Raw genomic sequence first — 22,715 nt, forward strand, 5'->3', positions numbered from 1 at the left:
TATTTGCTGGCGTAACACGTAGGGCAGGTCAAGAGCATCTCTTCACTGAGCTGCTGCCTGGAGCACCAGTGTAGGTGGTGCCAGACCTGAAGGGGGGGTGGGGCTGTACATTAATTATACAAGCAAGACCTATTTCTTAGCCAGAACAATAGCCTCACCCTTCCCTCCCCCCTCTTGTTCAGGCGTCCATCAGCCACACCCTGACCCACTCGGACCAGCAGTCCTTAGAGATCGATAACTACCTGGACTCCTCCCTCCTGGAGAGCTCCTTCCTCACTTTCCCCGGGATCCGGGCTGAGGTAAGCAGGCGACGGGCCAACTCTCTTGCCTAACGGAGGCACAAAGCGGGCAGTTCCGAGTGCTTTCCCCTGCCCCTCCGGGCGCCATTCAGCCTCCTTCTGTCCCTGCGTGTGGCTGCGGAGCGGTGTCATGAGATAATTTGCATGTACAGGGAAGAATGGGAGGTGGCACATGGTACTGCCCCTGGCTGAGTCCCTGATGAGTAAGGGAGGGGTGGAAGCCATGCAGAGTGAGAGCACCATGCTCTCAGCCCCCCACCTACCCAAGGCACTTACTGATACTCAGCATCCATCAGCGCTTTCTGTCCGATACACGTTAACACCCTGATTGGCCCGGTCCACCCTCACCTTCTACAGTGGGAAATGGAGGCAGAGAGGTGCTGTGAATTGCCTAAAGACATAGAGCGAGTCAGCATCAGGGCCAGTGAGTGGCTGCCTGGCTTCCAGTCCTGTTCCCAAACCGTGAGGCTGGCCCCTCCCTGCTGCCATTTCCCCTGCCTGACCCCGTTGGAGAGCCCTGGCCCTGCAGCGTTGATCAGTTGTGATTTTAACCAAAACCCAACCAGTGTTTGGTGACAAACTCATTCTGCTCCTTCCCCACAGGCCTTTTCTGAGCAAACCAAAACTGATTTGTTCCTGGACGATTCAAAAAGGTGAGCAAGCTGCCAGGGATGAAAGCCGGCAGGGATTCTGCACTTGTATGGGCCCTGAGCATGTGCGCAGACACCTCCTTTCATGGAAGACAGTAAATTGCGGGTTGGGGAGTGTGAGACATCAAGCCCTGACTAATGTCAGTGAGCAAATGGCTCGATTTTATTGTGGTTGGTCATTTTTTGTGGCTAAGAGGTGAGGCGCATCTGTTAGCTTTATTGCCAACACAGGCTGCATTTTGATGTCTCCCAGGGGCAGGGGTTCTGCCCTGCTTGCGTGTATTGATTAGTAAACACAATAAACCAATGCGTCTGGAAGGCAGGATGCTGGCTTCTGATACAAATCCCCCTGGAGAACATTATCCTGGCTATTCATACACAGCGCTCGCTCTCTCCCCCACTGCCTACCTGGGAACATCCCGCTCTGCCTTCTGTCCCACAGTCTAATTCGGTGGCACTCCAGTGAGGCCCTGCTCAACTGGCCAGATCTCCTCAGCGACCCCTCCATCATGGGCAACACCATCCAGAAGCTGAAGCGGGGACGGACCAGCCGCCATTTGGGTCTCGAGGTGTCTCTGCCGGCCGAGGAGGACAGCTTGTCGCTTGGCTTGCACCACGGGCAGACCAAATACTTCTCTGCCTCAGGTGGGGGTGATAGCAGTGTGCTGTAGCACTGGCGGGATGTGCTTTGCTCTGGTAGTGCTGCTAGGGAAGGGCATTTGGCCTTAGCGCTTCCCTGCTGTCTAGCACTCGCTACCCTGGGCAGATATGCCTGGACGCAGAGAGTTTTGTGCATTGGAACCCCACTTATTTGTGGTCCTAAAGTCAGTGACTCCTCCAGTTTCCTGTGTCCAGTACACCAGCCTTCACCACTCCTGCCCTTCACCACTGTGAAAGGGGGCGGTGCTAAGCTAAAAGTCCTGGGCCCAATTCCTGGACTGTGACAGGCAATTGGTCTGAGCAGGGCGTCTGGCTTCGGCCCACCTATCACCGATGGCAACTGAAGAGTTGCGCTCATAGAAGCAGGGTTATCGCTGGCTCCTTTGGCCAGGGCACCCTGCAATGACTCCTCAGGGCTGGCACCGTGGCTCCCTGGCTGAAGGAGCAAAAGGCCATTTGGTTCAGCCAAGTGATCAATGGACCCATTAGACCTTTCTCCTTATATTGGGAGTCCAAATCCAAATGTGACCAGAACGGGTCAAGGACTCGGGACTGCAGCAAGTCACTGGCTGCAAATCCTGCTTGGTGCAGGCTACCCCAGCCCTCAGGGCTTGGGAAGGAGGCACTCTGGCCCTCAGACATCATGCTGCTCCCATGTCTGAGCATGACCTGTTCCTACCCTGGCTTGCACCCCCCGTCCCCCCGACTGTCCTGGGCCACCAGCCAGCTTTCATCCCAGCAGAGTAGGCCACGCTGCACTTTAACTGAAACCCCCCCAGGACAGGGTCTGCATTTGCCTCAGAGATCTTTAATACAGGGCCTTTAAAAGCAGAGGCGCTAACGCCCTAGGTGCTGGGTGGCAGGGAGCAATCCTGCGCTGGCCCGGGGCAGCTGAGCTGCAGGTGCAGACCTGTTTCCTGTCACTGCCTGGCCCAGCATCAGGGCTATTGCAGCGTGGGCAGGCAGTCAGACTCCAGACTCAGGGGCTGCTCTTGCACCCAGGGGGCGAGTTCATTAAACCCATGGCATTACCCTGCTGTCAGACCCTGGGAGCAAGGGGAGACTCTCACCGCCAGAGTGTCTGAATTCCCCAGGGACCTGCACATCCTCGTTGGTCATGGAGCACCAGCATCCTCAGCTGTGAGCCCCTGAAGTGACCCTAAAAGAGGGTGCTCCCCAATTCGTGCATCCATCCGGGTGCCCGAGCAGGTTCACACTGGGCGCAGAAGTGATGGTGGGGAGCTATAGGAGGAGGTTCAAGGTTGCTGTGCAGGAGGGGACCCCTGTAGCTTCACCTGTGTGGAGACTGGCCTGAAGCCCTCCCCCATTCTACCGAGAGGTGCTGGGAACGGATCGAGCAGGCCCGTTAACAGGGAGAGGGAGCTGGTTAGTGCTTGGAGGGGCTAACTTTCCTGCCCTGTTGTTGTCTGTCCCTCTCAGATGAAGATCTGATACGGCAGATCCTAGCCGATGGAGCTAGCGGTATCTCCCAGGATACAGGGCAGTATGCCAGAGCTGAAACGGACTTGATCTCAGGCCTGTAAGTATGCAGGGAAAAGAGACTGCTTAAACAAGGTGTGGTGAACGAGCGCTTCCTGGGCCCCTGCCCTCCCGCCAGGAATGTGGGGGACAGGGACGATGGATTCTGCCTAAAAGAGGATGAGCCATGAGGCTCTGCCCCCTCCTTGGCCCCACCCCATCCCTCCTCCCCCTAAGGCCCCACCCCCCCAGTCAAGCCAGAAGCCGGAGCCGGGCTGGAGAGCCCGGGCCCCCCTACCTGCCCAGTGTGGGAGGGGCCCGAGAGCAGCCCCTGGCCCATCTCCCCCCATGTGGCTCCTACCCCAACCTGGCTTCAACTTCCGGCATGGCTGGGTCCTCAGAGGGCAAAGAGATGCAGCCGGGCCATGGTAAGAGGCACAGGGCTGCAGGCGAGCACCTTGGTGAAGGCGCCTCCAGAGGCAGCAGAAGCATCTCTGTAGCTATTTCCTTTGAGCTGCTCAGTGAGTGCCACTGGTGCAGGTCAGCTCTGCCCGAGAGCAGCTCCACAGCAACAACGCTGGGGAGGAGTGGGGAGAGAGAGAGGATTTGAACCTCAGCCATGGCTTTTTCTTTTCCAACACGAGAGAAAAGCCCATCTGTCCAGAGCCCATCCCAGCACATATACTGCTCTGTGCCTGGCTAAGCTGTGATCTCCTGGCATCTGGGTTTATAACCTAGTTTAAACAGTGCCAGCAAAGACAGGAAAGTAACAGAGTCCATCAGTCTGAACCGTCTGCGCAGGGATCTGTGCTGGGGGCACCGTGGGAAGGCTGCTGGAAAAGCAATTTCCGAAAGTCATCGGCAGAAACCTGAACAGCCTTGCACTCCTGCTCTCCCTTCTCTGGAGGCGGTGAATCAAACCAGGTGGCCCAGTGGGACATTAGCAGATCCCACTGACTGATGGTGCCATAACTTGGGGAGGGAAGCAGTTTTATCTTGCCCGTGATTGCAGTGCATGACGTTAGTGATTCCTATTGAGCAGGCTGGTAGCAGGGAGAACTGGCTCTCTCAAGAAGCACTCACCTTTAAAAGAAGAAAAACTTATCAGCCACAGAGTTGCCTGAGGTTGGTGCTAGATTAAATGTCCCGTTGCTTGGGCTCAGAATCATCTCTCTAGGGCCTTCCGAACCAGGCTGCTGCGGGTTCGCTTACCACAGAGACTGTGTCTGATGGAGTGTCTCTTGCAAAGCAAAACCGAGTTTAAGCCCCATGCTAATAATGCTGATTTGCACTGGCAGATCCAGCGTGTTTGGGGAGAAGACAGAGACCATCATGCTGCAGCGGCTGAATGAGAAAGGACAGAACATAGCAGCCCCTCCCAGGGAAGTGAGCAGATCTGCCAAGTCTACATGGACAGGTACTGGGCGGGCAAGGCCTTCTCTGATGTCAGTGCTCAGCGCACAGGACATGCTCCCTGAAACAAGCTAGGTGAAGAAAGAAGCTCAGATGTTATGGTGATAAGGGTTGGATAGGCAGATAGACACAGACTGCCATGATGTGCACCCCTTTCTGAGCCAGGATCAAAAGTGGGCATGCTAGTTACATACAGTTCTCCAGCTCTCTAGTCCTTACCATGTCAGGATCCATTTCCCTTTCTTCCCTGGGCTCTCGTTAAAATCATAAAAACCCCTAACTCGGCATTTCGTGCTCAAAGGCATTTACCTAGCATGCGCAACAAAGCCACCACTCCCTACAGGGGGGTTGACTGCAGCTGTGAACTAATTAGACCTGAAGGTAGGGGAGGGTCCTGATGTCAGCGCAGGGGAAAGGGAGTTAGAACTCAAATGAAAACTCAAACCAGTTAAACAAGAGGGAGAAGGAAAGGAGACTTTGTGCTGTGATGTATAACATGGGCAAACAAACAGTCCACATCATCTCCCTACAGGCCAGCCTCTCCTATGGCCAGGAGGCGGAGAGCTGAACAGATGGGAGACGGGTCATGGGTGGTGATAGGTGTGACGGGTTGGATCACAGAAACCCTCTTCGGAGCTGCCACCCGATGTGCCAGGACAACCTCTGCTACTGTTTTCCCTGCCAGCTCAGGACCCTAGCACACTGTCTTGCTGAGCCAGACACTCCCGTCTGCTCCAACACAGACCCAAGGTCTGAATCACTTGCCCCAAAAGCTGCAGGTTTACCTGAAAGCAGCTCACAGAAGTGTTCCTGTCTTTAGCACTCAGATGCCCAACTCCCAATGGGGTCTAAACCCAAATAAATCTGCTTTACCCTGTGTAAAGCTTATGCAGGGTAAACTCATAAATTGTTCACCCTCTATAACACTGATAGAGAGATATGCACAGCTGTTTGCTCCCCCAGGTATTAATACACATTCTGAGTTAATTAATAAGTCAAAAGTGATTTTATTAAATACAGAAAGTAGGATTTAAGTGGTTCCAAGTAATGACAGAACAAAGTCAGTCACCAAGCAAAATAAAATAAAATGCACAAATCTATGTCTAATCAAACTAAATACAGATAATCTCACCCTCAGAGATGCTTCAGTAAGTTTTTTCCTCCCACTAGATGCCTTCCAGGCCTGGGCACAATTCTTTCCCCTGGTATAGCTCTTGTTCCAGCTCAGGTGATAGCTAGGGGATTCTTCATGATGGTGCCTCTCTCCTCTTTGTTCTGTTCCACCCCTTTATATATCTTTTGCATAAGGCAGGAATCGTTTGTCTCTCTCTGAGTTCACACCCCCTCCTTCTCAATGGAAAGACACCAGGTTAAAGATGATTCCAGTTCAAGTGACATGATCACATGTCACTGCAAGACTTCATTACCCACTTGCCAGCACACATGTATACAGTAAAACACACCCATCTGCAGACAATTGTCCTGGTTAATGGGAGCCATCAAGATTTCAAACCACCATTAATTGCCCGCACTTTGCATAATTACAATAGGCCCTCAGAGTTATATTTCATATTTCTAGTTTCAGATACAAGAGTGGTACATTTATAGAAACAGGATGATCACACTCAGTAGATTATAAGCTTTGTAATGATACCTTACAAGAGACCTTTTGCATGAAGCATATTCCGGTGACATTATATTCACTCATTAGCATATTTTTATAAAATCATATACAGACTGTAACATCACAATAAGTTCTTGGCTTCTCCACTTAAGGGTCCTGGTAAGGAGCTAAGAGCACTGGCTTTCTTAGCACGAGCTGTCCTGCTTTCAAAGACACACCCCCAGGAATTTCTTGTACTACAGCCTCTCTTCTCAGAGCAGAAAACTGAACACGGAGCTAGGGCTCTTGGGCCTATTAAAATCCATCAATTGATTTTACCTGAACTATTGTAGTATCTGATTTGTACAGCTTAGTCACGTGGCTGGATGAAAGCGTCTCTTTGTCCAAGCAGCCCCTCCTGGACAGGGTGGCTTAGAGGCATAAGCAGCCGGTTAGGAGGAATCAAAACTCCCGGTGACATGCGGGTTCAAAGGCTTGCAGGGTCACCCTTGTCCTTCCCAGGTGAACGGAACGAGCTCCTTGGTTGGGGTCTTTCGGGTGACACCATAAGCCAAGGCCCTGGCTGGGCATTAAAGATCCCCTGGGTCTTTGGTAAGATTTAGTAAGTGAGGGCCAGTGACTGAGTCAGAATGGCTGCCCTTCCGTGCACACACAGTGTAGTTTACAGACAGATGGCTACTGCCCTTCACTTCAGGGATGGATGCATTTCAGCAGCGAGCTATGTATGTGGTATGTCCAGCATGGTTGGGAAGAGGAGCTGCAGAAACCTGGACGATCCTTCTAAAGAGCACCCAGGTTTCTGAGGGCTCCCCACAATGGCTCAGGTCTCTGGTGGGGCTGGCGGTTGCTCGGCCTGGCTGATTGCTGGCAGCATCATTGTGGGATTTCAGCCCTCTGCTTTGCTCCCTGCAGTTGTTGACCACACATTCAGGAAGCACCTGCTGCCGCACTGGTGCTCGTACCTAGCTCACGCTGTCAGCCTCCTCTTCTTTGCCACCTCCATTGGGGTCTCTGTGTGGATTGGAGTGGGCTTCACCTCCAGCGTTGCTCTCATGTGGCTCATCTCAGGAATATTCAGCTTCCTGGCATCCTTCTTGGTCTGGGAACCTCTGAAGGTAAGGAAGGGTGTGGAGAGAGAGTGTGTAATTTCTTTTCCAGGTAGCTGAAATTGCTTAATGTCTTATGGTTTTCAGTACCCATCAGTCTAGGTTGAACAGGGTCCTGCCTCTCTCTCTATATCTCCTTATCCATCATTCCCCTGTGTAAGTTACTGCAGATTTTGAAAGGGGATCAGCCCTGATTGAATTGGCACCGAGAAGCCCTCGGCAGGCCGTGAAATGGTTCAATATCTCTGCCTATAGCAGGGAAGCAGCTGTAGAAATTATAGAGGTGTAAAGCTGGAGCTTCTATTGCTGTTGTGTATCAGGCCGTACAGCATTCAGTGTTGGGAAAACATGGATGTTCTTCCCCACCGCCAGCACAATTCAATGGGGCAAATGGAGAATAAATCTCAGATGGCAACAGCCAGACAGGCTTTACCTCAGAGGGGAGAAATCTGTTAGGACAGACCCATGGTTGGCTGCCATGGGGATGCATGGATCCAAGTCGAGGCTGGCTCCTCTGTTCAAGCTTGAATCCATGTTAGGAACAGCGAAGACGTTCCCTACATGGCCTTATTCTGGTGGGGTTGCTATACAGGTGCATTAAAGCACATTGATTTCCTTGGTCACAGGTTCTGCTGGAAGCTCTTTATTTCGCACTGGTTGCAAAGCGCCTGCATCCGGAGGAAGATGACACGCTGGTGGAGTATCCATTTGTTGAGCACGTTTCAGAGAAGATCAACAAAGTCCGACCTCCTCAGGGATTTGCCCTTTTTCAGGCCAAGGAGGAGGCCAGGAAGGTCAAACTGCTTCACAAGATGCTAAAGGTAAAGTGCCTGGCAAGCTACCTGGATATCTTTTCTGATGACATGACAAGTTTGGTTGATGAAGATAATAGTGTTGACATAATAGACTTCGATTTCTGTAGGGCGTTTGACTAGGTACCGCACAACACTTTGATTAAACAACTAGAACGATATAAAATGACTATGGCACGTATTAACTGAATTCAAAACTGGCTCACTGATATGTCTCAACATGTAACTGTCAATGGGGAAGCATCACCACACAGGTGCGTTTCCAGTGGGCTCCTGCAGGGATTGGTTCTTGGCTCTACACTATTTAACATTTTTATCAGTGACCTGGAAGAAAACCTAAAATCATCCCTGATAAAATTTGCAAGTGACACAAAAATTGGGGGAGTGATAATAATGAGGAGGAGGATAGGTCACTGATACGGAGCAATCGGGATCGCTTGGTAAACTTGGTGCACACGAACAATATGCATTTTAATAGACTAAATGTAACTATCTCAGAACAAAGAATATACTTACGGGGTGGGGGCAGTCTATCCTGGGTAGTGGAGACACTAAAAAAGATTTGGGGGTGATGGTGGATAATCGGCTGAAGGTGTCCAAAAGGCCTAATGCAATCACGGGATCCATAAATGGGGGAATATCAAGTAGAAGTAGAGAGATCAGTTTACCTTTGTATTTGGACTGGGTGCAAGGGCTGCTGGAATCCTGTGTCCAGTTCTGGTGTCCACAGATCAAGGAAGATGTTGATAAATTGGAGAGGGTTCAGAGAAGGGCCATCCGAATGATTAAACAAGATTAGAAACCTGCCTTACTGTGATAAGCTAAATAGATTGTGCTCCTTGAGTCTACCAAAGAGATGTTTAAGGGGTGACGATTACAGTCTAAGTACCTAGATGGGGAACAAATATTTAATACTGGGCTCTTCCGTCTAGCCGAGAATGATCTAGTACAATCCAATGGCTGAAAGTTGAAGCTAAACAAAGACAGGAAATAAGGTGTCAAGTTTTAACAGGTGAGGGGAATTAGCCATTGGAACAATGTATTAAGGGTCATGGTGGATTCTCCATCAGTGACAATTTTGAAATCAAGACTGGATGTTTCTCTAACCGATCTGCTCTAGGAATGATTGCAGGGGGGCAGTTCTCTTACCTGTGGTATTGAGGAAGTCAGACTAGCCAATCACAATGGTCCTTCCTGACTTTGGAATCCATAAGTACCCTGGAGACTCCTCCCTGCTTTCTACCTTACTGAGACACTGAGCTTGGGCCCAGCATGTGGCCTGGACCCTCCTTGCATCAGAGTCCACCTGCAGTAACTTGCCATGGAACGTGGGCTGCTCCAAACCCCATCTTTGTGACCGCAAGCCGCCCAGCCTAGCAAGTGAGCCCCACTGAATGGGAAGCAATAGTGAGCCCCACTGACCTAAAGGACACACCTTATAGCAGGTTAGGAGAACAAAGCAAGGGACTAACTGTGCCTGCCTGTGCGGCTTATATGAAGGGCCGGGTGAGTCTCTCCTGTCCTTGAGGCCCACTGCACAGGTTTTGTTTAAAAGTGGGAGGTATGGCTAGAGCATGGGACTGGGACTCAGGAGAGTGGGTTCTCTTCCTGACTCTGCCACTGGGTTGCTGGGTGACCTTGAACAAGTCCCTTCCCAGCTCCATGCCTCAGTTTCCCCATTTGCACAATGGAGTGATGATCCTGACCGCCTTTCTAGAGTGCTTTGAGATCTGTGGCTGAAACGCGTTACATCTGAGCTAGGTGGTGAGGTTCCAAATCTAAGGGCATGTCTACACTTACCTCCGGAGCAATTGATCCAGAGGGGGGCAATTTATCGCGTCTAGTGAAGACATGATAAATTGACTGCCAAGCGCTCTCCCGTTGACTCCGGTACCCCACCAGAGCGAGAGGTGCAGATGGAGTCGATGGGGGAGTGTCAGCCGTCGACCTACCGCAGGGAAGAAACCGTGGTGAGTAGATCCGAGTATGTCGACTTCAGCTACGTTATTCCCATAGCTGAAGTTGCATAACTTAGATCAACTCCCCCCCCCCCACCTCAATGTAGACCAGGCCCAAAAGGAATGGAACTATATACTCCCCATGAAATCAGTTGGTTTTGGGATCAAAGCATTCCCTTGCAGGGCTGGAGACACAACAGCTTCAGCCTTGGGCATAAGAAAATGGGAACAGGCCCAGTGAAATGCAGACAGCCAACCAGCTGTGAAAAGGACCTTCCATCACTTTAAAGATCTTTCACTGTTAATATTCCTAACTGGTGCTAGCAACACACCCAGCATTTAAAAGCTGTGCTGTGCTGAACTGAGTGCTATCCCTTTCAAGAACGGAAACCCCTCTAAATGGAAAGCTGTTACATAAGCAGGGCTGCCAGCACGGAGTGCGCCAGGATGTTGTGCAATCTGTATTGACTTGAACATGGCTGGTTTGAGAAAAAAAATTGTTACGAGGCCATGGTCTGGGTCTGGATTTCATTTAACGGCAGCTCTCATATGGAAAAACAACATACCGGGATGTTGGGGCCTGCTCCTGCTCCTGCTCCTGATGGGGGTCTTGCCATTGACATCCAAGGCGAGCAGGATCCAGCCCTTGGGGCGCAGGACAGCTTGCTTTGTGTGCTCAGCAGCCCTGCTCCCACCGAGGTAGGCGCCATGCCGTAGGCTGAGAGCAGCCCCCTTACCACCTGCCTCTGTTTTCTGCTTGCCAGAGTTTCCTCATCTACATGTTGTTCTTGCTGGTGACCTTGCTCACCAACTACGGCGACGCCTCCCGCAACAGCAAGGCCTTCCTCTTGCAAAGCTCCCTCAAGCAGCAGCTTGGCGGTGAGGAATTCCTCCGCATCAAGAGGTAACTGCGAAGCCCCAGTGGGGCTTGGAGCATCAAGCCCTGTGGGTTGTTCCATCCTCTGGGGCAGGCAGTGTCAGGCTGAACACTGGGGGGTTTGCGCTGGAAGTCAGTGAGCAGATGCGTTTCTTTACCTATCACAAATTACACACATGCAAATACCGAATCATCTGTGGTTGCTACAGCCCTCGCCGCTCCCATTCGAATGGGACACTCACCCATGCGTCCAGTCTCATGGTGTCAGAAGACAGGAGAGACTGTCCCTTCACTAACTGTATTGCTTGGGTTCCTTCTCTCATCATTAGGCACCCAGGGATGCACAAGATCCTCAGTGCTGAGGTTATAATGTACGTGTCTGAGTTGCCAGATGTTAATTTTAGAAATTCACCTTGGGAGGTCAAGGATGGTTTTATGACCAACACCCAGCGCAGGAGTTCAGGAGGAGATCTGTATTCTAGTTCTGCCTCCATCACATCTTCCCTGGGGCGCATGTCCTTTCATTGCTTGGTGCCTCCATTTCCCCATCTGTAAAATGGGGATAGGGATTCTGTGAGCTTTAATTCATTAATGTTTCTAAAGGACTGAGCTCCACTGTTGGAAGGAACTATACAAATGGGGAAAAAAATCAGTTTATACTTCTCTTTCTGGTATCTGAGCAACGAATTCAGACTTGCAGCATCAGGACAGACTGAGATGACCTTTAAAAACCACAGCTTTAAAGATTTAGCAATAAAGAGGCGCATGAAAACCAAAAATAATCATCTATCCTATAAATATTAAACCTACCGTTCCTTGGTGCTCATAGCCAGGTGACGATTTCCTAGTGGGATTTTCAGGCTCTTATCATCCCTGTTGTCCAGAAGGGCACCAGAGCTGCTTTCCTGGAATTAGTCCTGGCCTTGTGTCAGCCGTCTTGATTGTTCCATAGACAAATGAGGCTTGGCAAAGTTAAAGCCAGAATCCATGTTACATCTGATTCACAATGATAGAAGTCAGGAGTCATCCCACTGACGTCAGTACAGTTACACTGATTTAAAAGTGGTGTTGAATGAGAGCAGACTCGGCTCCTAGTTACAGGGGGACCTGGCTCTCATTTACACTGCACTGGGCGTGGAAAGGGGCCTTGCCATGGGAGCAGATGTGTGGCTACACCCCGCTGAAGGCCTCTTTACACCACAAGAATGCTGTGAAGTGGCTTTAATGTAAATGAGAATCAGGCTCAAAAGATTTCTGCGGGACACTTATTTTGTGAGGTTAGAGTGACACAGGGAAAGTGTAATGGGATGAAACTGAACAAAAGGAAAAATTAGATCTAATGGCCAGATCCACTTTGGCTGTGGGTTAGTTTCCCCAAAGGAAGTGGTAGAAGCCTCATTTCTTCGCTCATTCAAAGCGAGGCTGGATAAAATCACTCGAGTATAACACAGGAGAACAATTGTGCATTGGGCTGGAACTAGATCAGATGTTGTGATAGGTCTTTCTCAGCCCAATCTTCTGTAAGACTATACTGAAGCAGGGGACTAGTCTTACCCTGTAGGGTTTTTCCATCCCAGGTGACTATACTGTTGATCTCTCAGGGGATAAGATAGCAGTCTGGAGAATAAAGCCTGCCTCTGGCTGAGCAGCAGGGCCTCTGAAAAGCAGGGGAGGTCACCTTTCCAAAACTCAGTCTCCCCCCAGTGGCAGGATACAAGCTTTCAGACAGAGAGCTCCTCAGAACCAGAGCTGGGCGTGGGGCTGGGTTGAATAGAGACACTTTGTTCTGCATTGACTAGATGAACTTTCCTCTCTTCTCCTCCCTGCATGCACAGATCCGATGAGTTTTGGGCGTGGATGTCACAGGTCTTGTTGCCCTCTCTCTACAATAACCAGTCGGGGCGAGAAAGCTGCAGCATCATGCTGGGAGTGCCACGGCTGCGTCAGCTCCGCCTGCAGGAAGGTGCGTGGCTGCCGGCGTCCCTGGTGACACCGCTGTTTTCGTTTGAGAGTAGTGGCGCCTCCCAGAAGAGATTCAGATCAATTAGATAGGGAGGGACAAAGCTGAGAGCCGGCTCTAGTTTTCTAGCCCCGCAGTAGCCGGCTTGCACAGCGCTGTTCTCTGCAGACGTTTGGCCAGTGAGGCTGCAGGTTTGTTCCTGATTATCCTTACGCCCAAGAACATATGCCAGGTATGGTACAAAAGCCAAAGACCTGGGCCCTGCCCGATTCAGACAGGATGCAACAAGCCAGGGTGGTTGGCCATCAGGATGGGGTGAGCCGAGAAAGAGCCACCTGATTCACGTTCTCCAGTGCTCAGCCCAGTAGCTCAGTTACAGAGGAGGCGGGAGAAGCTGTAGACGAATAGGTTTCTGCACTGGGACGTTCATATGGCCATGTAACGGGTTTCCCTACTCACTGGTGGCTGGGTCTGGGGAACAGCTCTCATCTGGAGCAGCGCCCGCTTCCATCACTCGCTCAGCCTGTGGCCTGTCTCACACGCCAGAACTGAGGGTGCTCTCTCTCCGTGACTCAGCCCTCCAGCCACGTCACTGGGTAGTTTTCCCCTTCTAGGGTCGCTAAGTCCCACTGGACAATCCACCCAGCAGTCTTCTGTAATTCCCGGTCTGTGCCACTTCCCCAGTGGCTGGTAGAGGAGCCCGGGCCTGCCCAGTACTCTGGGTTCCGGCACAGGGACCCGCTATCCAGCAATGACCATCTGCTTATTTCCAAACCCCATTGCTTTTGCCCTCTGCTCCTTCTTACTTCCCTTCTCTTTCTTGGTGTTCCAGCCTGCCCCTGGGGTCTGACTCAAGCTCCCAAGTGCCAGGGAATGGCTGCAGCCTCCTTCCCCAGCAACCCCTTCCAGTCTCAGTTTCCTAGCTTTGTACTAGCCCAGGCTACAGCTGCTCAGCTGAACTTCACCTTCCATTAGCACTTGTCTATCCAGCCTAGTCCTCCCCTAGATGCAGTCCACTAGGTTAATTACCCCTTCCAAGGTACCTGAACCCCTTCAGATAGGTGCAAACACCCCAGTGCTGGCAGTCTTATGTCTCATCACTGCCAAGATAACATGATGCTGGCCTCTTTTCAGCAGAATGCCTGGATACAATTCACAATTTCCTTAGCGGGACGGATGCATCTGTTGCTGCGAAGAAATGCACGTACGAGTCTAACAGCTTTAATACTGGCGATTATGCTGTTGGCTGGAAGAGGGTATCTGTAAATTTAACACAGACGTGGTCCTACTCGCCGCCTGACCTAGCAGGGTACGAAGCTGCGCGTTCCACATGTACATTTCCTGTTCTGGCTGCAAAATCCAGTCATCGTATTGGGTTCTTACAGCCACTCCGTTTCCAGCTGTCATGTCAATTCAGCCAACTGCTGCCCCCGAGAGCCAACTGAATGAACAATAGGGAAGGCCTAGTGCTGTTCTGACCAGCTGCCAGCTGGTTGTGTTCCTTAGCAGTTTGATTGGCACGAATCATGCAGCCCCATTTGCTATTTTGTGGCACACACACTGCATGGAAGATAGAGTGGAGCTCTGTGTGTTTAAGTGAGTGCCACTGTGAGGTACTTTGCCAATGCAGAGGAGGCAGGTGCTGGGGGTACAGATATTTCAAAACAGCTGTTTGAGAGCAGGAGTGAGTTACAGAACAATTTAAAACCTCAGCAAGGGAAAGTTTTGCATGTGGGTGGTAGTGTCCTGTTACTGCCAGTTAGAGGGACTCAAGAAACAGGTATAAAATCTAGGTCTGTGCTCATTTAGCTTCCGTTCTAGCATTTGTTTGGCTCTGGCTCATTTCTGGGAGGTGTGTTTCAAGATGGGTTTGGAGGGGGGTGGGCTAGGGCCTGTTTTGGGCCGTTTCAGTTGTTACGGGTTTTGTTTGTAATTTCTCACATGCCCTAGATGCATTAAATCAGACACTTACCGTAAGTCAGTTCAATCCTCCGTTTGCATGGAAAGTAAAACAATGCAACTCCTCCTGGCTCTGCCTGAGTTATGATGCCAGGTCAGCAACTCCCCACCCCCAAAATGCAACCAGTGGCTCCTCTTCTTTTGCAGAGTCTGGTACTGGGGCTATGTCTCTGTGTATGACAGTGGAGGTTACATCCAGGAGCTAGGAGCCACGCTGGAGGACAGCAGAGCGCATGTGGACTATCTTCAGCAGAACAACTGGATCAACAACATGTAAGCAGCTGGCAAGGCAGTGGAGGGAGGAGCCCTGAGTTTGGCTGTGAGCTGGGAACGGTACTGAGCCCTAATCTGTATTTTTCAGTGCAGGGAGTTGAGATGCTGTCTGCCAAGCCTAGAAGTATTTTGAGGGTGGGGTGATTATTCAAAGGACCTCCCTTTATCTTCCCTCATCGCCGATGCGCTGTCAGGCTGTGTCTATCCAACCAAGGCAGGCAGGATGTGTTCCCCTCCGTGGTTCCTTGGTGGGCTTCAGATCCACTCACGGTGGACACCCAGCCTCTCCTGCACCAGTTGCAGGGTGGGTGCTGCCCCAGACAGACCCTGAGCTGCTCTGGCAGCCCCTAATAAATGGTGGCACCTGACATGACGGACATCATTGCTCGCTTCTCTGTCCCCACAGGAGCAGAGCAGTCTTTGTGGAGCTGACGCAGTACAACCCCAGCGTGGACCTGCACGCCGCCATCACCCTGCAACTGGAGTTCCCCACGGCGGGGCGAGCAGTGGCTGCCATCGCAGTGGGGCCCTTCCCCCTGCTGCGTCTCAGTGGGGGAGTCACGCTACAGCTTGTCATGATGGTCAGTTCAGCAGCCTTGCTCCTCTCAGTCAGGCCTGTGGAGAGAAATGTGGGGCTCCCATCACTTTTGTGAGGCCCACCCCTGTTCACCCCACTTACAGACTTTTGCAGGGCCCCTGCGCTCAGGGTACTGGTACAATTATCCCTCCTTGGCAGCCCTGCTCTCAATCGCAACCTTAGCACAGTGGATGGACGTCACTGGGATCTGGCTGTCAGAGAGTTACTCAGCCCTGTTCTGCTTGCTGCTATGATCCCATTTCCCAGGCTTGCTTGACAGTTGTGCTGTGGAAGGGCTGTCGGGAACCCCCTTTTTAGGGTGTGCTGTTGGCTCAGGAGAATAGTTGCGCCTCCTTCTCCCATGGCTCAGAGTCACCTGGCTGATGGTTTCCCACCCCCATTGCGGGGCCCAAAGCCCGCACGCCCTGGTCACCGCTTCTAGTACAAGGGATACAGTCACTGAATACCTCCCTTTTGGAGGAGTTCTTTGCGTGGGAGAGGGAAAAATCCCCCCTCAGGCAGAATCCAGACATGTTTCACCTGCTCCTCTCATGGGCGACTGCTAAGGGATGAGGCCTGTGTACCAATGAGGGGCACTTTGGGGCTGTGGCATGGGCAGGGCCCTCTGACAGACAAAACCCCAACTTCCCAGGAGCTTCCATTTGGGCAGGGTTTGCCCTAGGTGCCTGGGGGAGAGTCATGGAGCCTTGTGCTTTCATCCACCCAAGGCTGGCAGGCCCTGAGGGTCTAACAGGAACTCAGCGCACCACTGCTCGAAGGTGAGGCCTGGTCCTAAGTTAGCCCTCTGGGCTGGGAGCCCTGTGGTGATAGCACACTTGGCTCCTCAGGAGCCAGAGAAAGGGAGAGCCTGTCTCACACTCCAGTGCTTACCTATCACCAGCAAGTCAACGGAGTTCCACCAGAGACAGATTTGGCCCCATGTTCCAGTGGCAGGGTTGCAGCCATAACAACATCATGGGAGTTAAAGGCCAGTAGTATGGGCCCCATTGTGCCATCACGGGATGATGGCCCTGCCACTGCTCCAAGGGGCCAGTGGGCAGTGCCATGATGAAGGGCTGACAGCACTGCAGGTCTGTAATTGCAACCCACCTCTTTCTGGTGGAACTCTTCCTCCTCCGCTACATTACAGGTCTTCCTCATGGCGTTTGTGGTCTATTTTGTGGTCTCTGAATCCCTCTTCATCAAGAAGGAAGGCAGGGCCTACTTTGCCTTGTTTGGGAGCTACAGCCAATGGCTGCTCATCCTTCTGACCACTTGCACTGTGGTAGTGCACTTGAGCCAAGCCACCATCGCTGACCAGCAGTGGGCAAAGTATCTGAAGAACCGCAAGGGTTTCACCAGCTTTTACCAGGTGGCCTTCCTCAACTCAGTCTTCAACAGCCTGGCCGCCTCCCTTCTCTTCCTGCTGACTCTAAAGGTAAGGCAGTGGGCCTGCTGCGAGGTACGGCTAGGTCTTAAATGCACTTCATGCAGCTGGAGTAACACGAGTCAGCTACGCCTGTCCCAGGCCTCCTTTCCTGGGCAGTGTTAGTTCCAGAGCACGAGTAGTAATTAGATCCTCGTCTCTCCTTTATTAAGAGTAATACAGGCAGGTTAGACAAACACGTGTCTGGGATGGTCTAGATGATCCTTAGTCCTGCCATGAGTGCAGGGGACTGGACTAGAGACCTCTCGAGGTCCCTTCCAGTCCTGTGATTCTATGATACTGCGGTAGAGCTAAAGAACTCCAGCCATCTCACTTTCCAAAACCCAGCCTTGAAGATGAAGAGGTGACCTTCAGATGCCCATTTGTGTAAACCAACCAACCAGATATGGAACCAGTGAAACACAAACATGGAGTCATGTTCGCTCACTTGTCAAAGGAGAACTCTGCTTCGCAGGCCAAATTGTCAAAAGAGGTCAGCTCCCAGCCACTCCCAAAATCTGATTGTTGGTACTGAGCCCTTTTGAAGATCTGTCCATGAGCCCTCAGACAGTATAATGCAATACACCAACTCTTATAATATTCTGATCTATAAACCTGGGTTAAATTACATAGTGCTCAGTCCCCAGTTTGTGTAGGAGATGAACTTGACCCTATTCTCTTCACTAGATTTACGTACTTGGGACCCTGGTACTATGAATGAATAGTAATGGTAGTGAGATGTAGCTTAAGTGCAGCTGCAAACTAGCTGTTCAGAAAAGGGCTGGTGACACTAAGCAACACCCCAGAAATGTGCACTAGACGCTGTACAAATAGAACAAAGATACTCCCTGCTCCTTAGACCTTACAGGGTCAGACAAGACAGACAGAGAGCACACCCACACAATGCGACAACAGTGGCCAGCATACTAGGCCCCTAGTTGCTACATACCAGCTGCATAGCTGTTATACTGGTCTGTGCTCCAGCAGAGAGCCACACAAGGGGTTAGTTTTATCCTTTGAAGCCTCCCCCGCCCTAGGCCAAGCTGTTACAGTTGAGGCAGTAGCACTCGAATTAGAGCTCCCTTGTTATAAAGAGGCAGGGCTGCTGGCAGTACGTTCTCTGCAAGGGACCCTCAATGCAGAAACGTCCACCCCTCCTTTAACCAGAGCCTGGATGTATGTATGAGGCCAATAGACACATTACAAAGCATTAACTTGAATGAGGTACCTTTTAGTTCACACCTCCAGCTGTCACATGGGAGAAACAGCGCAGCACAGCAGGTCACATCTCTATAGTCTGAAGCACAGGGCCGTGCAGACAGCTTTAGGCTCTCAGGTCACTGATAAAAACTTTGCCCACAGTTTGGGAAGGGGACCAACGTGGCAACAGACTGGCAGAGCGTAATGGTTGCCCAGGCGGCTGGCAGGAGCAGTACATGCTGGGGACTCTTGTTCTGAAGTTTGCTGTGTTTATTTAAATGAGTTTGAACCCCTCAACCGAGGGCTGCTTAAGCCAATGCAGATATTTTAGTGGCTGGGGTTGAAAACAGACTGAGGGTACGTGGACCTTCATCAATCACATGCCAGCTGTGTAAGTGGACTCTGAACACCAGGCATGCAGTGTCTGTTTCTTTGCAACAGTGCCATAGGGTGGAAAGCTACTCCAGAAACGCTTGATCCACACGGGTATAAACCTGGCATCTCTTTGGTCTCAGGCTGCCCAACAGCTGCGCTTTGTCCGGCAATGGTCCGTGTTCGGCAAAACCTTGCGGAAGTCCATGAAGGAGCTGGCTGCTGCAGGGCTGGCCTTCACGCTGCTCGTCCTTGCTTATACCCAGCTTGGCTTCCTGGTAAATATTGATTTGTATTATACAGTCAAGACGCACCCTATGCTGTGTGTTGCTGAGGGACAGCGACTTGATTAGCTACAAAGGGAAGGGTTAATTAGAGAGACCTCAGCTCCGATCCAAGCCTGAGCATTCTGGTGAGTGAGTCTCAGCTCATCTGGCTACATTGCAATTGGCCTCTTCCTAGCCTGCAGCAGAGGCCTCAGTGACTGCAGGACCATGGGGATGAAACTCCAAGAATTCCTTGAGGCTCCATTGGCAGGGGGCACAGGGGCAGCCCATCAATGTTGTAGCTGATAGGTGAAGCAGGTACAGCTGGGGATGCTGCTGCTTGCCTCCCTTTGCAAGGTGCTCAGAGGTCTGGGACCGATGGGCAGTCTTGAAGGGCTAACATGGCCACTCTGCCATTGACATAATGGCCTTTCACTGAAACCCGTTTCCTTTGCAGCTTTTCTCCTCCTGCTCAGAATCCTTCCACAGCTTCAGCAGCAGCCTCCTGCTCCTCGTGGCTGCAGTCCACGGCAGTGTGAACCTCCGGCTCTGTCTGCCCGAGCCCTCGGGGCTGTACTACCTGTTCTGCGCCAGCTACATCATCCTGGAGATGTGGATCGTGCTGAGGCTGTTCGCCGCAGTGCTTGTCCACAGCTACCGGGAGATGAATTTCGAGCTGTACCGCCCAGCCTTTGAGCCCCAGGACTACGAGATGGTGGAGCTCTTCGTCCGCAGGCTGAAGCTGTGGATGGGCTTCAGCAAAGTCAAGGAAGTAGGTGCACAGTCCCACAGGGCTCCACCCTCCACCTCTGTGCAGTGTGGTAGCCAGGGGGAGGCCCGGGCTCCTGGCTGGTGGATCATGGCCAGAGGTGCAGGTCCCCTGGGGGCAGCATTGGATGCATGGTTTTGCAGTGTTTTCACTGGCAATACAAACACTGTTTCCCCCATTGCAGTTGGCAATGGGGTAGGGGCAAGCTGTGACAGGCCACTGCCCACAGCAGTATGGGTCACGGGCTACTACTGGCAGGAGCCGGAAGGATTGGCAGCAATAGCTGGTGTCCCAGGTAGAGGATTGGTGGCAGTGCGCATGCCCTGGCTGGCAGGAGCAAAGGCTGCCTCCAGCATCGTCCCTGGCATGTCCATCTTTTGCCACCCTCACTGTTCAGTTTGGCTTCTAATCAGGCTGGTGGATATATAAACCCCCATCCCCTCCTCATTTGGGTCACCCCACCATCCAGCCAGGCCAAGTGGGGAGCACTCTGCAGTTGGAGATAGTCATTCAAGGCTGACATGAAGAGCTCACTCCCATCCCTCCTGCTGGGGTAGAGTGGGCCCCTCAGGGCAACAGGCAAGGGTTCACGAGTGCCTGTTTTCTGCACTAACCCTCTTTTACTCTCCCTTCCCTTCCAGTTTCGGCACAAGGTGAGGTTTGAAGGGATGGAGCCATTACCGTCCCGATCCTCCAGCGACAAGTCCTTCCGGGGTCCCACCCCCAGCGCAGCCTCTGACAGCTCCAGGGCCTCCACCTCTTCGAGCCAGCTGGACGGGCTCAGCCTGGTGCTGAGCACCAGGGAGAGCTCAGAGGTGGATGCTGATGTCCAGCGGCTCCTCTCCCTCTTCGAGATTCTGCTGGCCCAGTTTGACCGAGTGAACCAGGTGACAGAGGACGTCTACCGCATGGAGCAGCAGCTGGAGGACTCTCAGAGCAGGAGGACCAGGATGAAGTACATCCAGATGACTGAGGACCTGCTGAGTCGGTACCGCCTGGGTTGCACAGATCAGGGGCCACAGGGACTTTATCCTGAGAACTTTTCCAACACAGATCTGCACCCTCCCCGAGACCCTCTGTTGCCCTCCCCTCCCGCCAACGCCCTGGGGGCCCTGCAGAGCAGCACAGGCTGTGTGCCCAGCCGGATAGTCCGAGCCAGTAGGGGCCTCAGCGTGGCTTCTCTACTCTCCCCACACAAGATGTACGCCACCACAGCACCGGCGGTCAGGAAGAAAAAGCCACTGCGGGCAAAGAACAGGGTCCACCCCAGCATCAAGTAACTGGAGACCACGTGCAGTGTCTATGGGAAAATACCTCACTGCGCCACCCCTGGGAAGGAGGCGAGATCCTCGTCACGTGGCCCGAGAGGGTTCCACCACAGCCTGAGGCCAGAAAGGAGTCGCAGGGAACCAGTGTGGAAAGCTGAAGCACTCATGCCACACCAAGGACTGGGGAGGCACTGTGCCTTCCTGGGCTCTTGGCCAACTTAGATGCTAGTAGCATTACTGCTGCCTCGGGACGCGTGGCTAAGAATACAGGCGTTGTCCTGAGCCTCCCAAGTGCCTAATGAAGATGGACACAGCCACTGTGTGTTGTACATACTGGGAGCTTCTATTACCTAGGTGCCTCCGTTTCCTGTTTACTTTAGCGACGGTTTCACAGCTTTTTGGTTTCATTGGAGACTGTTTGACCCTTCAGTCCAGGACAACCTAAGAGACTCTGCTTCACCAAGGCGGCCAGATGAGAGAAGCCGCAGGGGTTTTTCCTAGTCATATTTAGCATTGGCAGCAAGAGGAAAAGCAACATTAATCAGGGCAATATTAAAAAGAAGCGTCTCTCTTGTTAAGTGACCCTAGCTTCAAACAAAATGAACAGATTCCAAAAGCAGAGGCATGTTATTGTTCAACTGCTTTATCAAGAACTGCTGCGAAGTACCGTGAATGGTGCGAGGAGCAACTCAAGCAGGATTTCCCGTGCTCAGCTGGCTGCGCCAAAACGGGAACAGAGGAGCTGAAATTGCGAGTAGTTAAGATTTAACGGACTTTTGGATTCATAGACCAGACACACTGTGGGTGGAAGAAACGACAGGTTTCAGGGGGCTATTTAATTCAATATTTGTATTGGCATGAATAGAGAGAGACAGTATCTACACCCAGATCAGTTAGTTTTCAGTATTGGCTCATGGTATCCTCCAGCATTTGGTATTATTTGTATTTAAAGAAATTCAATATTTAAGGAATATGAATGACCATGAAATCCACATTAAGCCACTGCTTCCAATAACTAGCCAGTCTTAGGACACGGCAATTAGTGACAGCTCAACCAAAAGGTACTGGAGACCTGGGGGGCGGTTCTTTTAATTGGTAAGAGAGGGGGCTGCCGGCATGCTGGCTCCATTCCGGCCCAGCTCTCCTTTAGCTACTGATTGTCCCCCAGCCAGTGGATTGAATGGGTAAGTAAGTACGGTTCGTCGGCTACTTGGGTTTTATAGTTGAAGGAATGTATTGACATATGTATTTTTTTCGTTTACTTTTTTATATGTACTGCCGAGCACTTTAACAATGCTTTCCTTGGCTAACAACGACATGCGACCGTTTTAACGAGAATGGAATAATGTATCATGAAAGCAGTATTTTTTTTGTAAAACAAAACCATAAACGGAAATGAGCAAATGGTAATGTGAACGCAGTTTCCCAGAGAACCATCCCCGGCTGCAGCCCGGCATCAGGAGCTGGGTGCCAGCTCAAAATACTCAAACTTACTCACCAGCACTCTTAGGAGCTTCCAAAAAGGAACAACAAATGCATTCAAAAAATAAATGCACTAGGTGATGCAGGGAATAAGCCACCTGCCCGTGGAGGCAGGTGGTGAGAGACAGGGGCAGATGGTTCTTGGTTTGCTTCTGTCTGGGACAGGAAGATGTATCCGCTCCTACTCCAACTGCTTCCACTCCCCACTTTGCTGTAATCCACAGTATATCAAGCTACAGCTGTGCTATGCTTGATCTGCCATGGCAGGTACTTGTCCAGCACTCC

The 22,715-nt window shown here is 51.7% G+C and overlaps 1 protein-coding gene across 1 annotated transcript in view; it reads left to right on the forward strand.

Annotated features, from left to right (window-relative positions):
- The window catches only part of PKD1 (polycystin 1, transient receptor potential channel interacting), a 132,720-nt gene extending 110,718 nt beyond the window's left edge, over positions 1 to 22,002 (forward strand). The window contains exons 31-46 of the mRNA XM_032762640.2: positions 183 to 299; positions 903 to 952; positions 1,392 to 1,594; positions 3,050 to 3,149; positions 4,387 to 4,505; positions 7,038 to 7,240; positions 7,858 to 8,052; positions 10,766 to 10,905; positions 12,714 to 12,841; positions 13,973 to 14,147; positions 14,945 to 15,070; positions 15,477 to 15,651; positions 16,798 to 17,085; positions 18,789 to 18,923; positions 19,369 to 19,683; positions 20,322 to 22,002. Coding sequence (XP_032618531.2) covers positions 183 to 299; positions 903 to 952; positions 1,392 to 1,594; positions 3,050 to 3,149; positions 4,387 to 4,505; positions 7,038 to 7,240; positions 7,858 to 8,052; positions 10,766 to 10,905; positions 12,714 to 12,841; positions 13,973 to 14,147; positions 14,945 to 15,070; positions 15,477 to 15,651; positions 16,798 to 17,085; positions 18,789 to 18,923; positions 19,369 to 19,683; positions 20,322 to 20,960 — 3,108 coding nt within the window. The 3' untranslated portion in view covers positions 20,961 to 22,002. The remainder of the gene's footprint in view (positions 1 to 182; positions 300 to 902; positions 953 to 1,391; positions 1,595 to 3,049; positions 3,150 to 4,386; positions 4,506 to 7,037; positions 7,241 to 7,857; positions 8,053 to 10,765; positions 10,906 to 12,713; positions 12,842 to 13,972; positions 14,148 to 14,944; positions 15,071 to 15,476; positions 15,652 to 16,797; positions 17,086 to 18,788; positions 18,924 to 19,368; positions 19,684 to 20,321) is intronic.
- The last annotated feature ends 713 nt before the right edge of the window (positions 22,003 to 22,715 follow it).

This window comes from Chelonoidis abingdonii, chromosome 9 (genome assembly GCF_003597395.2).
Source record: "Chelonoidis abingdonii isolate Lonesome George chromosome 9, CheloAbing_2.0, whole genome shotgun sequence".
NCBI lineage: Eukaryota > Metazoa > Chordata > Testudines > Testudinidae > Chelonoidis > Chelonoidis abingdonii.